Genomic DNA, 14623 nt, shown 5'->3' with positions numbered 1-14623 from the left:
AACCATTTTTAAGTGTACGGTTCAGTAGTGTTAAGTATATTCACATTGTAGTGCAACAGCCATCTAGAAGTTTTCATCTTGCAAAACTGAAACTCTATACCTGTTGAACAACAACTCTTCATTTTCCCCTCCTCCCAACCCCCGTTACCACCATTCTATTTTTTTTGTTTGTTTGTTTGGTGAGGAAGATTCACCCTGAGCTAACATCACTGCCATTCGTCCTCCATTTTGTATGTGGGATACCTCCACAGCATGGCTGATGAGTGGAGTAGATTTGTGCCCAGGATCCAAACCCACGAACCCGGGCCGCAGAAGCGGAGCGCGCAGAACTTTAACCACTTGGCCATGGGGTTGGCCCCATCATTCTACTTTTTGTTTCTATAAATTTGACTACTTTAAATACCTCATATAAGTGGAATCATATGGTATTTGTCTTTTTGTGACTGGCTTATTTCACTTAGCATAATGTCCTCAAGGTTCATCCATGTTGTAGCATGTGTCGGAATTTTCTTCCTTTTTAAGGCTGAGTAATATTCCATTGTTTGTACATACCACATTTTATTTATCCATCTATCCATTGATGGACATCTGGGTTGCTTCCACCTCTTAGCTATTGTGAATAATGTTGCAATGAACATGGGTGTGTAAACATCTCTTTGAGATCCTGCTTTCAATTCTTTTGGATATACACCCACAAATAGGATTGCTGGATCATATGGTAATTCTATTTTTAATATTTTGAGGAACTTCCATACTCTTCCACAGCAGCTGCCCCGTGTTAGACTCCCACCAACAGTGCACAAGAGTTGCAATTTCTCCACATCCTCGCCAGCACTCCTTATTTTGTTTTTTTTCGTAGTGGTCATCCTAACAGGTGTGAATGTCTATGTTTTTAGTCTATAAAAAAAAGAAAGAAATTAGCCTTGACCAATATTTTGTAGCTGGGCCGACGCTGGCCTTGCTTTGTATGGTCTGCAGGTCCTGGGACAGGCATGGTGTCCTGAGAGGGAACGTGTCACACTGGCGCGAGGGCCGCCCTGACGATAGAGAGGCACTTCCTCTCAGATTCACCTTTAATTTACTACAAAGTATTTCAGCCCAGTTATTGGGTTTCAGGATTATATTATCCAGTTTTAATTAATCCTCAAATTATGTTCAAGGAATCCTCACAAAAATGACCTGCAAAAGCCCACAGATAGAAGATAACATGAATAATGTAAACCTGAGCAAACATGTGAAAACAGCTGAGCGACACTTCTTCTACCCCTCATATGTGCTCTTTGTCAGCCAAATTCTGATATAAAAACAATGACAATCTGGTAAGAAGTTGGCCAAAAAAGGGGGGAGGAATTAAGAAAACCATTGAAAATGTAGATTTACATCCACTGTTAGTAATGAAGCCCACTCGAGGTGTGTTTCATGTCTTGAGACATTATTAGCTAATGATTGTGTGTGTGTGTGTGTGTGTGCGTGCATGATCAAAAAATTTGGAGACAACTGCTCCAGAGAATTGGGAATCGTGGGGTTGCTGTTTTTCATTCCTGGATTTTTCGGGCAAGAATGACCCACAAGTTTGGAAGAATGACTAAGGATATTGAGAGTGGGCTGGGACAATCCTCACCTATGGAGAATGGAACTTGGCACTGTTAAGGTAAAGAGAGTGACCTTAAAACAGAATCCCAAGATTTCCAAAAGCACTTGTGAGGGCTATGATCAGCCCTATATAGTTGACGCCATTGTTGTGGTAATATCTCCTTTGAGGCTTCTTCCTGGAACTCCTCCCTTCTTTTAAACTTATCCTCTCTAAGCTTCAGTTTCCTCCTCTATAAAATGGGGACAGTGTGAACACCTCATCAGGAGGGTTGTGGTGAGGGGCTGGGCATGGGCCTGTACACAGGAAGGTTCTCCGGGGGCAGCTAGTTTGATCACCAGACCATTTTTTAAGCTTTTAGAATCAGAAAAATAGTACAGACATGTCCACTGTAAAAATCTTACAGAGTACAAGAAACAAGAGTCACCCCTAACTCTTCCCTCAAGGGATGACCATTTTAGGATCTTTCCATTTCCATGAATGGCTGCAGGAAACAGGCCAAGAGACTCATTTATTTTACTTACTCCTTCTCAGAGATTTTCCTGTGTCAATAAGTTGTTTGCAAGGTTGTTTTGAATGGCTGCATTAGACCCCACTGATAGCTAGCCTACACTTAATATGTCAGGCCTCCTCCCATCTCTGCGGCTTCTGCTTCCTCCTGATGAGCCCGTCCCAGCTCTGGCTCAGCTTTCTTCTCTCTCCATGGTCAGGGGAGGTGGGGATCAAGCCTGGGTCTCAGCTACCACCTGATGGCTCCCGGGTCCCTTCCAACCCAGCAGATCAAGAGGAACCTGTTATCACTCCCTCTTCCATTGTCATACCCCGCACACCCTCCCCCGTCCCCAAGACCCTCAGCCAGGGCCCAGCACAGAGACTACCTGCAGCAGGTGTCTCGTCCACGTCCAATGATTGATGGATGACTGAGGGAAAGAGGAATGGAAGGAAGGAGGAAGGGAGGAAGGGAAGGCAGTGGGGAGGGGAGGGAAGGAGGAGAGGAAAGGATGAAAATAGAGAGAGAGGGAGGAAGTGGGGGAGAGAGAGGGAGGCTTGCACACATCTCCAAGCCTCACTATTCCTTTCTGGGCACACTCCTGCTGATCCTCCAAGCCCCAGTCAGAGCCTCCTCCTGGCAGCCCTCTCAGGCTGCACCTCCACGTGGGTGGTCTGGCTTAACCTTCACAACAAGTCTCATGAGGGAGGCCGGTTATCACTATGTGTTACAGATAGGGAAACTAAAGCTCAGCAAGTTTCGATAATTTGCCCAAACTCACACAATCGGGAGTGGAAGAAGTGGGGTTCAGGCTCCTTCTCCCTTCCACAGCCCAGTGGGGGTCCACAGAGCCCTTGAACCAGGACGCCAGTCATCACTTCCTGTTTCTAGTCCTCATCCTCGTCCCCTCCGAGAATGTAACCCTCCAGGACATGCCCAGCCCTGCGTGGAGGACCCATGCTGGGCGCTCCGGGAGTTTTCTTGAAAGACGGAATGAAGCCCTGCATCCCTGCCTCCTGGTGCGAGCCCGGAGCTCTCGCTTGAGAAGGGAAGAATCAGATTTTGGAAAAACAGCAACTGTTTTGCAACACCAGCTGGTGCCACAGCCTCAGTGGATTTGAAAAAAATTCAGAGAGCAACTGGTGTCTCTTCTCTTTCCTTCGGTTCCCTTTGTTAAACTGCCATGTGTTCCTGGCGACCAGATTTCGGAAGACATGGAGACAGGAAGACGTGGGAGAAAGAGGCAGAAGGCGGGGCTTCCTGCTTCCCCAGGACCTTTGCAACTGATGGGGTTCAGGCTTTTTTGAGGGATTCTGGGCCCGCATGGGCAGTCGGCGCCTGAGCCTGGTCATTCCTTGGCTAAAGCAGTGCCCTGGGGTCCACTCTGGCCAGGTGGTTCCTCCAGGTGCTATCCCTCCGCCCTTTAGCACAGACACTCTGCAAGTCTGGCTGAGAAGGCATGCCAGTCCGGAAAGCACAAGCCCCTGGCTCTCTCTAGGCCTGCGGAGAACCTACGCTCCCCTTTCCTAAACAACCAGCCCTTCTCGGCAGCAAGCGCGCCGGCAGCCAGCAGCCTGGCGTCTGCTTCTGCAGAATGTTCTACTCACTGCTTCTGACGGGCCCCGGGCTCATCAAATTCTAATAAATGTCACTTTCAATAAATCCCTCTTGCATGACTTTCTCTAATTAATGTGGGCCAATTAGAAGCATTGATCCCTCCTATAAAGCCCCCATTATGTGCCAGCACTGCACTGGGCACTTTTTGTAGATCATCTCATTTAATATCTGTGAAAACCCCTCTGACTTTTAATTATCCCATTTCATAGATTAGAAAACTGAGGTGCACCAAGGTTAAATAACACACCCGAGTGGACCCAGTGAAAGGTGGCAGAGCCAGGTCTCAAACCCACGTCTTTCTGATCCTTGAGCCCATGCCTTTCCTGTGGCACCACAGTTGGGGTCTAGCTCTGCGTGTGCCCCCCTCTGCCCTGCAGCCTCCTCAATCCAGGCCTAGGCTGGTAATAACCACCAACTTGGCTGATTTTTCTCAAATGCCTTATCTGCCAGGAGTCACAGTGTAGGTGATCTAGGACACCAAGTGTGTGTGTGTGTGTGTGTGTGTGTGTGTGTGTTTGAGAGAGAGAGAGAGAGCAGAGTGTCCACATAAGGCAGGGCCTGGAGTCTCGCTCCATGATTTCCAGTTGGAAAAATTTCCTGGATCTCCCTAATCAGATTCCGACAGCAGGTCCAGGTCATCCATGGCCCTCTCAAGCTTCATAACGAGCTGGTTGGATGAGCTGGCATGTGTCTGAAACTCAACCAGGCCTCACCGCATTACCGACTGGAAGCCCTGTCTCAGTCAGCCCTCGGGCTGCTATAACACAATACCACAGACTGGGTGGGCAGCTAAAACAACAGATATTTATTTATCTCAGTTGTGGAGGCTGGGAAGTCCAAGATCAAGGTACCAGCAGATTCAGTTTCTGTTGAGAACCCTCTTCCTGGCTTGCAGACAGCCACCTTCTGGCTGTGTCCTCACCTGGCAGAGAATAAAAGGCTCTGGTCTCTCTTCTTCTTATAAGGATGCTAATCCCATCCTGGGGGCCCCACCCTCCAGACCTCATCTAAATCTAATTACCTCCCAAAGATCTCATCTCCAAATACTCCATTTGGGGGGTATTAGGGCTTCAACATATGAATCTAGGGGGACACAAACATTCAGTCCATAGAACCCTCCTACACCGATACAGCCAACCACCCGTCCTGGTGACCTTGGAATGGCTGCAGACTCCCAGGGCTGTCCAAGCAGCTTGGCCCAGGCCCAGGTGAGGTCTGTGGCCAGAGGAGGTTGCAGTTGCTCTCCTGTCAGCCCCCTGCTCTCCTGTTCCTCCCCCTGCTTGAAGGGCTCCAGGGAAACCAGCAAGGGTTGGGACTCCCAGCCCCACAGCGTGGGCAGCAGTGGTCACTTCCTCCCAGGGGAGGCTGGCTGCACATTAGCAGAGTCCCTGTCACTGGTGACAGGGCAGATCCACCAAGCTGCAGGCTCTGCCTTCATCAGCACAACTGTGGAGAGACAACTGTGGAGAGAAAGAGGAAAGAGTGACATTCTAGTTTAGGAAGAGAAAATACACAAGGGAGATACCAGAGAATAATTTCAAGGCAATACAGGAACAAGTTCAAGTTTATACTGGTCCACAATTCCTTACCAGCAATTCTGATATCCAAAGACCTGTAAAAATTAGAAGTTTTTAAAAAGTTGTTTGGTGGCAAAAAGTGACCTGAGCTGATGTGAGGCAATGTGTGACATGTGTGGCTGGCTATGGAGTGCAGCGCCAGACCAGGAGCTCTGCTGGAATCCAGAGGGTGGATTCTAATGTCAGCCAGTAGTCAAGTGTGTTTGAGCTCCAGCTTGGAAGCTTGAAAGGAAATACCTGATAAACAGAAGCAGGGCTTTCTAATCTCCTGGGCATCGTCTTTCAGATAAGTGAAATAGAGAGAGGAGTCAAGTCTAATGTCAAATACCCTCCATTCCACACCAGCTCTATAAATGCCAAGGAGATCTACAGTTTGGCAAGAGTGATGCCATCACGGCCTCAGAAAGTGTTATGGATTGAGTTACATCCCCTCAAAAGATGTTGAAGTCCTAACCCCCAATACCTGTGAATCGGCCCTTGTGTAGATAGGGTCTTTGCAGATGATCAAGTTAAGACGAGATCATTAGCGTGGGCTCCAATCCAATATGACCAGTGTCCTCATAAAACAGGGAAATCTAGACACAGAGACAGATGGGCCCAGAGGGAAGACCATATAAAGACTGGAGTTACGCTGCCACAAGCCAAGGAATGTCTGGGGCTACCAGAAGCTGAAAGAAGCAAGGTGGGATCCTTCTCCTACAGGGTTCAGAGGGAGCACGGCTCTGCTGACACCTTGATTTTGGACTTCTTCCCTGCAGGACTGTGAGATGAGAAATTTCTGTTCTAAACCATACAGTTAGTGGTCCTTTGTTACAACAGCCACAGCAAACTCATGCAAAGGACCTCCCCAGATCCGGCTCCCAAACTCACACAGCAGCTGGAAGATCTTCTACAAGACATCCAGAGGTTCTCTCTCTCTCCTCTCCTCCCTCAACTGGCTTGGGGGTGGGGTGGGAAGAAAGACCTGTGGTGGAGGAAAAAAAGGGGTGCTCGTGCTGTGGCCTGCCTTGGTCTGGGCTCTACATATGTGCCCACCCTGAAGCAGAGCTGCATCCTTATGTGAAGAGGAGGCATGGGCCAATCACTGCTGGGCGGGGGGCGGGGGGAGTGGGCCTGCCCGGCTCAGGGTGGATGTCTCTGTCCCGTGGGCACTGCTTTCTTTGCAGGCTTATTGAGCATAATTAATCGATGTTTCCACTGACAACCAAACTAGGGCAGCTCCTCAGGGTACAGCCCTGAAAGCAGATTCCCAGGCAACTCCAGTTCTGGGGCTCCTCTGCAGCCTTTGCTCAGAGCCAGACCCCATGAGAACTCCACTGAGTAGAAGAAACCGGTTCCGCCCAGATGGTTGGGTTCCCAGAAGCAGCCCTGAGCCAAGCCAAGGCCTCCTTACCCTCATGACAGAGCCAAAGGTGACCCAAGAGTGATGCCTTCCAGCCCCGACCCCCTGAATTGGGAGCACCCTGAAGGAGCCTGGGCCTGTGCAGCCTAACTCATTCTCTGCAGGACAGGGGACCCAGACGGCATCACAAGGAACTTGGGCTTGTCTAGAACCCCCTTGGTCTGTCTGGCCTTTGGAATGTCCACCTGAAAGCTCAGCCCACTTCCTCCAAGGCCCTCTAGCCCCCTGCCCTGTGTGGCCTGGCTCACCTTCCTGCCTCCCACCGTCAGTCAGGCAAATGACTTCTCCCTCAAGGTCCAAAATGGGGATGTGATCTTGGCATTTACTTTTGGAAATGAACAAAGCTTAAGCTGGTCAAGGGAACTGAGCTTCTGAGTAGGTATCTGGAGGACAGAGCAGAGCCCCTCAGGAAGGCTGAGCTGGTTGAGGACAGATCCAAGACACCAAAAGTCAGCCAGAAGGAACACCTCCCTCCTGATGAGAGCAGCACAAGCTGACCCACAGCTGGATACGTCATCCTCGCCTGTCTCCTCCGAAGTCCAGGCCCAGGCCCTGGAATCTCCTGCCTGCAATCTTCGGGCAGGCCACACAGCCCTGGCTGCACCCTCCATCCAGCGATGCATGCTCCTGGGTGTCCTGAAATGCCAGGAAAGGGAGTCAAGAAAAACAGAGACTCTAATCCAAAACCATCTTGGTGACCAGCACAGCTCCCAGTACAGGGAAAGGATCTGGCCTTTCCAGGGTTGGCCTTCAGTCTCCTAATTTAACTTTCACTAACAGTGAAATGCACCTCTCTAAGATCTCACTCTCCTGGTTTTCTTCCTTCCAAACTGTCTGCCATTTCTCCTGTCCTTGAAGGAGGATGCTCCCTGATGGTGAGTTTTCTCCACAGCCCTTCTCCTCTCCCTGCCGGTGCTCTCTCTTTCCATCTAGGTCTCACCTAAACTCATGGCTTTTGCTGCCGTGACATGCCAGTGTCTCCCCAGAAGCCTCCCTGTGAGCTCCAGGCACACAGAGCAGAGGGACCAGCTCCCCTTGGGTCCTTCAAACCCGGCGATCCAAAATCCACCCTATGATGCCCCCCAGCCCCCCTCCACCACCTCCTCCATCCTCAGGAAGCAGCTCGACTCATTAGCTCCTGCGCACAATCCTTTGACGGCTCCCTTTTGCCCTAAGGATCAATCCAGCCTCTAAGCACTCAATCTGGCTTCCACAGACTTTTCTAGCTTCTGTTCTCATTCTGCCCCCATGTGTAATGCCCCCGGATACACCATTGGCGGTGGTGGGTTACTTCTCAAAATGCCTGGGGGTGCCACAGGCAGTTAATGCTCGGGTCAGAGTCCAGGGCTGCTAAACGTCCTGTCCTTGGAGGTGAAGGGCACACGCAAGAAGGCTTCTGCACCCCCCCACCCCCTCCCCAAGAGTGCCATGTCATACCACGTTTCCCAAAGGCCTCAGGCTCTCACACTCCCCTGTTTCTCTGCAGCTCCTCCTGTCTGGCATGCCCTTGCCCAGCTCTTCATCTGGCTCATCCCCCTCTGTCTCTTAGAACTCCCCTGCATCCCCTCTGTGATCTGCATCCTAACCCGCAGGCTGGGTCAGACACGCCTCCTGGGTACCGCACCTCGGTGGGAATGGCTTCATGGGGCCTTGAGGGGCAGGAACCATGACTCTTCGGCTGGCCCCTGGCCACTGTGTGAGCTCCTTGAGGGCAGGGTCCAAGCCCAAAGAAGGCCCCTGGGAGTGGAATGGATGACCCCAAGTGTTGGCTTTTCAGGGACTCCCCCTGGCCCTCCATCAAGGAGGTGAGTCTACCTGCTTCTTTCTGCAGGAGCTCTCCAAGCTGGGCCTGGGGAGTGACACGGAGGTGGAGCTGCGGACTCTTGAGCTGCCTGTAGATTACAGGGAGGTGAAGCAGAGGGTCACCAGAATCTGGGAAGATCTTCAACCGCAAGTAAATGACAGCTGGGGGAGCGGTGGGGCAGGAGTAGGGGTAGGGGGCTGAAGACATTGTGGATCCAGGGTTGATGGCTCAAAAGCGCACCCTGCCCCACATCCCAACAGTAAGGTCCCAGCTTATTTCATAAGGTTCTGGGTCTGTTTGTAAAAGTTTAAGCTGAACTATGGAGCAGCTCTTGGAAGGAGACTCTGGAGAGACGGAAAGAGTAAAAGAAATGGAAGCTTTATTCCCAGTCAGGGCTCAAAGACAGTTTCCACCTAACAGAGAGGCCACTGGGTTAGGTCCCAGCCGTGCCCACGCAGGGCAGGCTGGCCGTGAGTTGCGATGTGAGGCGAGGACCCTTTGGGCCTGGGAGAGCAGCCGGAGGAGGCTCGTACTGGGAGGTGGGAGAGTGGCCCATCTGGGGAGGGCTCATCTTCATCACACTCAGCCTGTTTTATTCAGACAGAGTTACTATATAAAAAAACTGGCACAAATATCCCAAAAATATGAAGACCAGATGATGAGATTAACAAAACCTACACCACCAAACCATTAAGACAACAGCCCAAATGTTTTGATAAAACTTTCAGCAGCTATTTTTCAAAGATGAAGAATAATCAGCTCAAAAAAGTCTAACAATATTTTATTAGACTGTTACTAACTTCCTTTATTAGAGTTTCATAAAAGAGATGGAAGATTCCACTGAAATGCTAAGCTTCTCCAGATACCAGCTTAGATACCAGCTGGACCCCAGGGGGAAAAAGGGAATATACTGCCCTGTAGGAATATTTTGTAATATAGAAGTATTTGAATTAAATGCCACATGGGCTTCTGTCCAGCTGTTTTACCTTCCAGCACATTAGCTAGGAGAGGAGGCCGGGATCGGGGGCTGTGGTGCCAATCTGGGGTTTGAAGATGATTTGCACTCTGGAGCTCCCCCTCGGCTTGGCCCTTCTGCCACATCTGGTGAGCAGAGCAGATCTCAGTTTCCCTCTCTCTCTGCCTGCACATCTCACGTGTGTTTACACAGCTCGCCGTGCATGTGGGCCTGGACGCCGCCGCCAAGGCCATCGTTCTGGAACAGTGCGGCAAGAACCGGGGCTACCGGGACGCTGACATCCGGGGCTTCCGGCCCGACGGCGGCGTGTGCCTTCCGGACGGCCCGGAAGTGATCGCGTCGGGAGTCAGCATGAAGACGATCAGCAGGCGCGTGGCCGTGGAGGGCGTGGAGGTGGCCTTTTCCCGGGACGCAGGCAGGTATGTTCTGTGGGTGTGGGGTCACTGAGCAGGTAGGGGAGGAGAAACGGCTCCAGTGTCGTTCTTTCTTCAGGGACGTCCGCCTTTTTTCCCCCAAGAGGCCATCTTGTGCCGTCCGGCTAGGCACTTGGTCACGGGGTGCCGTCCCAGAGTAGCCCCTGCAGACCAGAACGTTGCACACACCCGCCTGAGGTCTCGGTTCCAAGACCCCCTCCCCCTAACACGGCCTTTGGTGCATTGACAGAGGAGAAGACACGGGAAGGCGTATTTTGAGTGCCACTAACATTTTGTGGATGTTTTATTTTTATTTATTGCGGCCAAAGTTGTGAGTTAACCATTCTGATTTAGCCTCAAGTAAAGATTAATTTACCTTTGTTTCTCCAAACTTTGACCCTCTCCTCCGCCCAAAGAATAAATGAACAAATGACTCAATGCAGACATGAATGAGAGGGGTTCACAGTGGTAAAGCTGTTTTGGACTAATTGGTTGAAAATCTGGTCCCTTCCCCTGGGCTTGGCCACTTGCTGGGTAGGGGATTATGAGGCCAAGAGCCAGTCTCTCCCCACCTCATTCCCAGCAACATGTTCTTTCTGAGGCAGAAGAACAAAACCTAAGTCTCCCTGGGGGGGTGTCCTCCCTCCTCATGCTTTGAGGATGCTGCATGGCCACTTCTGCTTTCATTTCACTGAGGTTAGAGGCTGGTCCAAGGAGTAACATGGTGTTTCGTGTGGTTGCAGATATGTCTGCGATTACACCTACTACCTGTCTTTGCATCATGGAAATGGGTGCGCGGCACTCATCCACATCCCTCCGTTATCTCGTTGGCTCCCGGCCAGCCTGCTGGGAAAAGCCCTGCAAGTGATCATCCAGGAAATGCTGGAGGAGAGGGAGAAAGCCCGAGCTCAAAGCCTCGTTTGCAGAAAACTCAATCTCCGTGACTCCAGCCAAGGGGAACCAATTGGGGGACTGCTCCTTTAGAGAAAATTCAGTGTTTCAATCCTGTGTGCAGAGTTTTACTGTGCTTTGAGAGACTTTTAAAAAAATTGCTTGTAAAACAGTTTACACAGAGAAAAAAATTCTGAATTAGCCCAACGAAATCACAAAGGGTTATTTTATTGTCAGAAGAAAGAACACTCCGAAAGGCAGACATTTCACAAGGGATTAACCAGCTTCAGTTATGGTTTTCATGACAATAAAATGAAATCCTAGTAATTTTTTTTCTCTTAAGAGACCATGTAGCGGGCTTGTGTGATCCTGCCCAGATTGCCAGGACCACAGACCTGTTCTGCAGAGCCCCACGTACTGAGTTGATCCATGACCAGCTGGCCATGGGGAAACACATGTGCTGCCACCACTCAGGTGCCCCATTCCTGGTCTCCAAGCTCGAGCATCCAGGTGCTATGGGCAGCTTCTGAGCCACTGAGTCTCTAGTGTTTGGTTTTTCTCTTTCTTTTTTTGAAAAATTGTGGTAAAATACATGTAACATAAAAGTTACCATTTTAACCATTTTTAAGTGTTCGGTGGCATTATGTACATTCAGTTGTTGTACATCCATCACCACCATCCATCTTTAGAACTTTCTCATCATCCCAAACTGAAACTCTGTACCCATTAAACAATATGTGTCCCAACTCTCCCCCCGGCCCTTGGCAACCATTATTCTGCCCTCCATCTCTGAATTTGAGTACTCGAGGGACCTCATATAAATGGAACAACACTTGTTCTTTTGTGACTGGCTTATTTCACTCAGCATGTCTTCAGAGTTCATCCGTGTTGCAGCATGAGTCTGAATTTCCTACCTTTTTAAGGCTGAATAATATTCGTTGTATGTAGAGACCATATTTTGTTTATCCATTCACCTTTTGATGGACACTGGGTTGCTTCCACCTTTTGGTTATTGTGAATATTACTACTGTGAACACTGGTGTGTGCAAATATCTGTTAAGAGTCCCTGATTTCAGTTCTTTTGTGTATATACCTAAAAGTGGAATTTCTGGATCATAAGGTAATTCTGTGTTTAATTTTTTGAGGAACTGCCACACTGTTTTCCATGGCAGCTGCACCATTTTATATTCCTACCAGTAGCTTTTGTTCTTAAAGCAAAGGTTAATAGCTAGGTTTAGCTTCTGTGCTGTGGTCAGTACTATCCCTTTTCATCTTGTATTTTCCCTGTATGACACTGTAGTGGGTCTTGTGCCAAACTGCTCATAGCAAGGTTTTACTTGCTGTGAGTGTTTTCTGGGAGCAGATTTCTTTTGGGAACCCCATTAGTAATATTGTTCTTTAGAGGAAGGGGTTGAAGGTGGCTAAAATCTGGGAAATTTCTTGTTATGTTGGTGTACTCTCAGCTATCATTTTTCCACTTAATTACATTTAAAAAAATCATCGTCACTTAGTGCCAGATTCATTCACTGTAAGAAAAAGCATCTTCAACTTAATAACAAAGGAACTGGGCAGGCCTTGCTTGTTTTACCATTAGCCCTCCAGCATACTTGTGCGTTTGGAATAGACTTTACAGGACTCCCTTTGCAAATGAAACTGCCTCACTTAACATAAAACAGATCAGAGTCACAGGTTAACAGATCAAAGCCAGCAAGTGGAGTGGGATGGTCTGGCCAGCATGCGTGGGTCCGGCTGCACTGTTGTTAATGTGGAGAGTCTTCTGTATTTGTAGGCAAACATCTGCTACCCAGAGCCTCGGATGCCCCCCTTCTAGTTCCTGTCTCAGGACAGTGGCAAGCAGGGGGCCTCTGGGACCTGGCTCCAGTGTTATTTCAGATAGCTTGGCGGCACTCATACACATTTTACAAACTTTTAGATGTCATTCAATTGGGAGGCCAGAGCTCCCTCTTGATGAATGTCCCCATCATCGTCCCCTCTGTGGCCTGCAGAGTTCTCTGTGAAGAACCCCAGAGGGCCAGTTCACATCCTGGTCTAAGTGGCCTGCCACCCCATTGATACACACTGGGGTCTGTTGAGTTACGGCTGATATGTGGCAGTTCTGAGTCAGTTTGAAAGCTGACTAAGCTTAAAAAAGCTGAGCCCTGGTTTGGTCATTTAATAGCTGGGGGGGGGGGGCGTCTTGAGCATGTCTCTGTATTTGCTCATCTATAAAACAGAGTAATAAAAATCCTTCCTTTGCAGAGTTGTTGTGAAGATCCAGTGAGAGAATGGATATGGAAGTCCATCAGTGATGAGAGAACACTATAAAAATACACACCTTCCTGAGTATGGGCTCGTAGCAGGACCTGTGAGGGTAAATATAGAATAGCCCTGCTGGGTTTGTGGTCTTAAGAGGTGGCACGGTGGGGAGAGGTTCTGACACTTCTAAAGACCCAGTACCTTCATCCTAAGAAGAAATTGCTGCTGCTTCTGGCAGAGGACAAGTGTAGAACATGCTGCGGCCACCAGGAAGTGCAGTGTCAACCTGCCCAGGAACACGGGAGAGCAACATGGCGCGCCTCTGTCCACCCCACCTGAAGCCCAGACATCCATCTGAGCCTTGGAAATGAGCAGTCTTTAGTCGTCAGTCATCTAGTGAGTCCCCTGAGTGCCAGGTACTGTGACAATGGTGAGCAAAAACCCTGGGGTAACATCAAGCTTGAGAGAGCCCCCTCTCTTAGAAAGGCCTTTTGTTTTCAGGTCCAAATCCTTGTGAGACTCACAGGTCTTCAGTAAGCATGGCCTTTGGTTTCCTGCTACTGCCCACTCTTGTCATTTAGCCCTTTATCCAGGGGCTGATTTTGTTACTGGAGTATAATTTGCCATGATCAAAGTTTAGTGAATGATCAGCTTGTCCTCCTGATGTGTCTAAGCATCTCTGGGCTGATTCCAGAACATACACAGCTTCTTTCCTTTGAACATGTATTTACATTTCCTACCATAACCATTTCCCCTGGCAAAGATAATGATGCCTGGATCGTAGAGTCCCTGGGGCAGGCCGAGATCACCAGCTAGAAAGTAACGAACATTTCTGAGCACCTCCAGTGAGCCGCATCCTGGGGTACTTACTTGGTTCTCACCGGCACCCTCTGAGGAGGTGCACTAGCCATGAGGTACCAACAAGGACATGGAAGCGTGAAGACTTGAAGTCGTTTGCCCCAGAGTCACTCAGAGCAGACCTGCCTTGGCCTGACTTTAAGTAAGTCAGTGGAAGGTAGAGGAAAAGTCTACAAATCCGTCAGAAATGAAGTACAGGTTTCTATATTTTATGTATTCAAATTTTCTTCTAGCTGATTTAATGGAGTGAGAAACAGAATAGCTTCCCTGTCTTCACCAGCAATTTGCATGCTGAGAAGGTTCAGCTGTCAGAAAGAAAGAGCCTCACACGGAACACCTCTGAACGACATGTGTGAACACAAATGCCACCCGCAGCTCAGTTTCCCTGCCTCAGAGGCATGCTGATTCTTCCAGAAAGGGGGGGAACAAAATCAGAGGCCAAAAATGCATACAGAATTCTTTTATTTAACTTAAACCATGTCGTACTTTAACTACTAGAAAAAAGCAGAGTAAGAGAAACTAAAGTTGCTTTAGCTTCAGCCATTCAAAATAGACAGAGTTTTTTTTTCTCATAATGTAAAGAATCCAAAGTATATCGCAATAACAGGAATAAATTCTTACAACAGAATATACAAAAACATTTTGAAATTTTTTTCATCTACTGATTTTTTTATATAAACAGAGGAATTTTTTTAGGAATAATTTATACACAGAAAGTCATTTTATGTAACAAATTGGCCATGTTATT

At 48.9% G+C, this 14623-nt stretch overlaps 1 protein-coding gene across 1 annotated transcript; it reads left to right on the top strand.

The window, feature by feature from the left end:
* The first annotated feature begins 1630 nt into the window (after window positions 1-1630).
* Window positions 1631-10854, top strand: PGPEP1L (pyroglutamyl-peptidase I like). Its single transcript, XM_058540483.1, has 4 exons — window positions 1631-1651; window positions 8509-8631; window positions 9650-9876; window positions 10614-10854. The coding sequence occupies exons 1-4, from the start codon at window positions 1631-1633 to the stop codon at window positions 10852-10854; spliced, it is 612 nt and encodes a 203-aa protein (XP_058396466.1).
* The last annotated feature ends 3769 nt before the right edge of the window (window positions 10855-14623 follow it).

This window comes from Diceros bicornis, chromosome 5 (genome assembly GCF_020826845.1).
Source record: "Diceros bicornis minor isolate mBicDic1 chromosome 5, mDicBic1.mat.cur, whole genome shotgun sequence".
In the NCBI taxonomy this organism is placed as follows: domain Eukaryota; kingdom Metazoa; phylum Chordata; class Mammalia; order Perissodactyla; family Rhinocerotidae; genus Diceros; species Diceros bicornis.
This window is presented reverse-complemented; position numbering and strand designations above follow the sequence as displayed.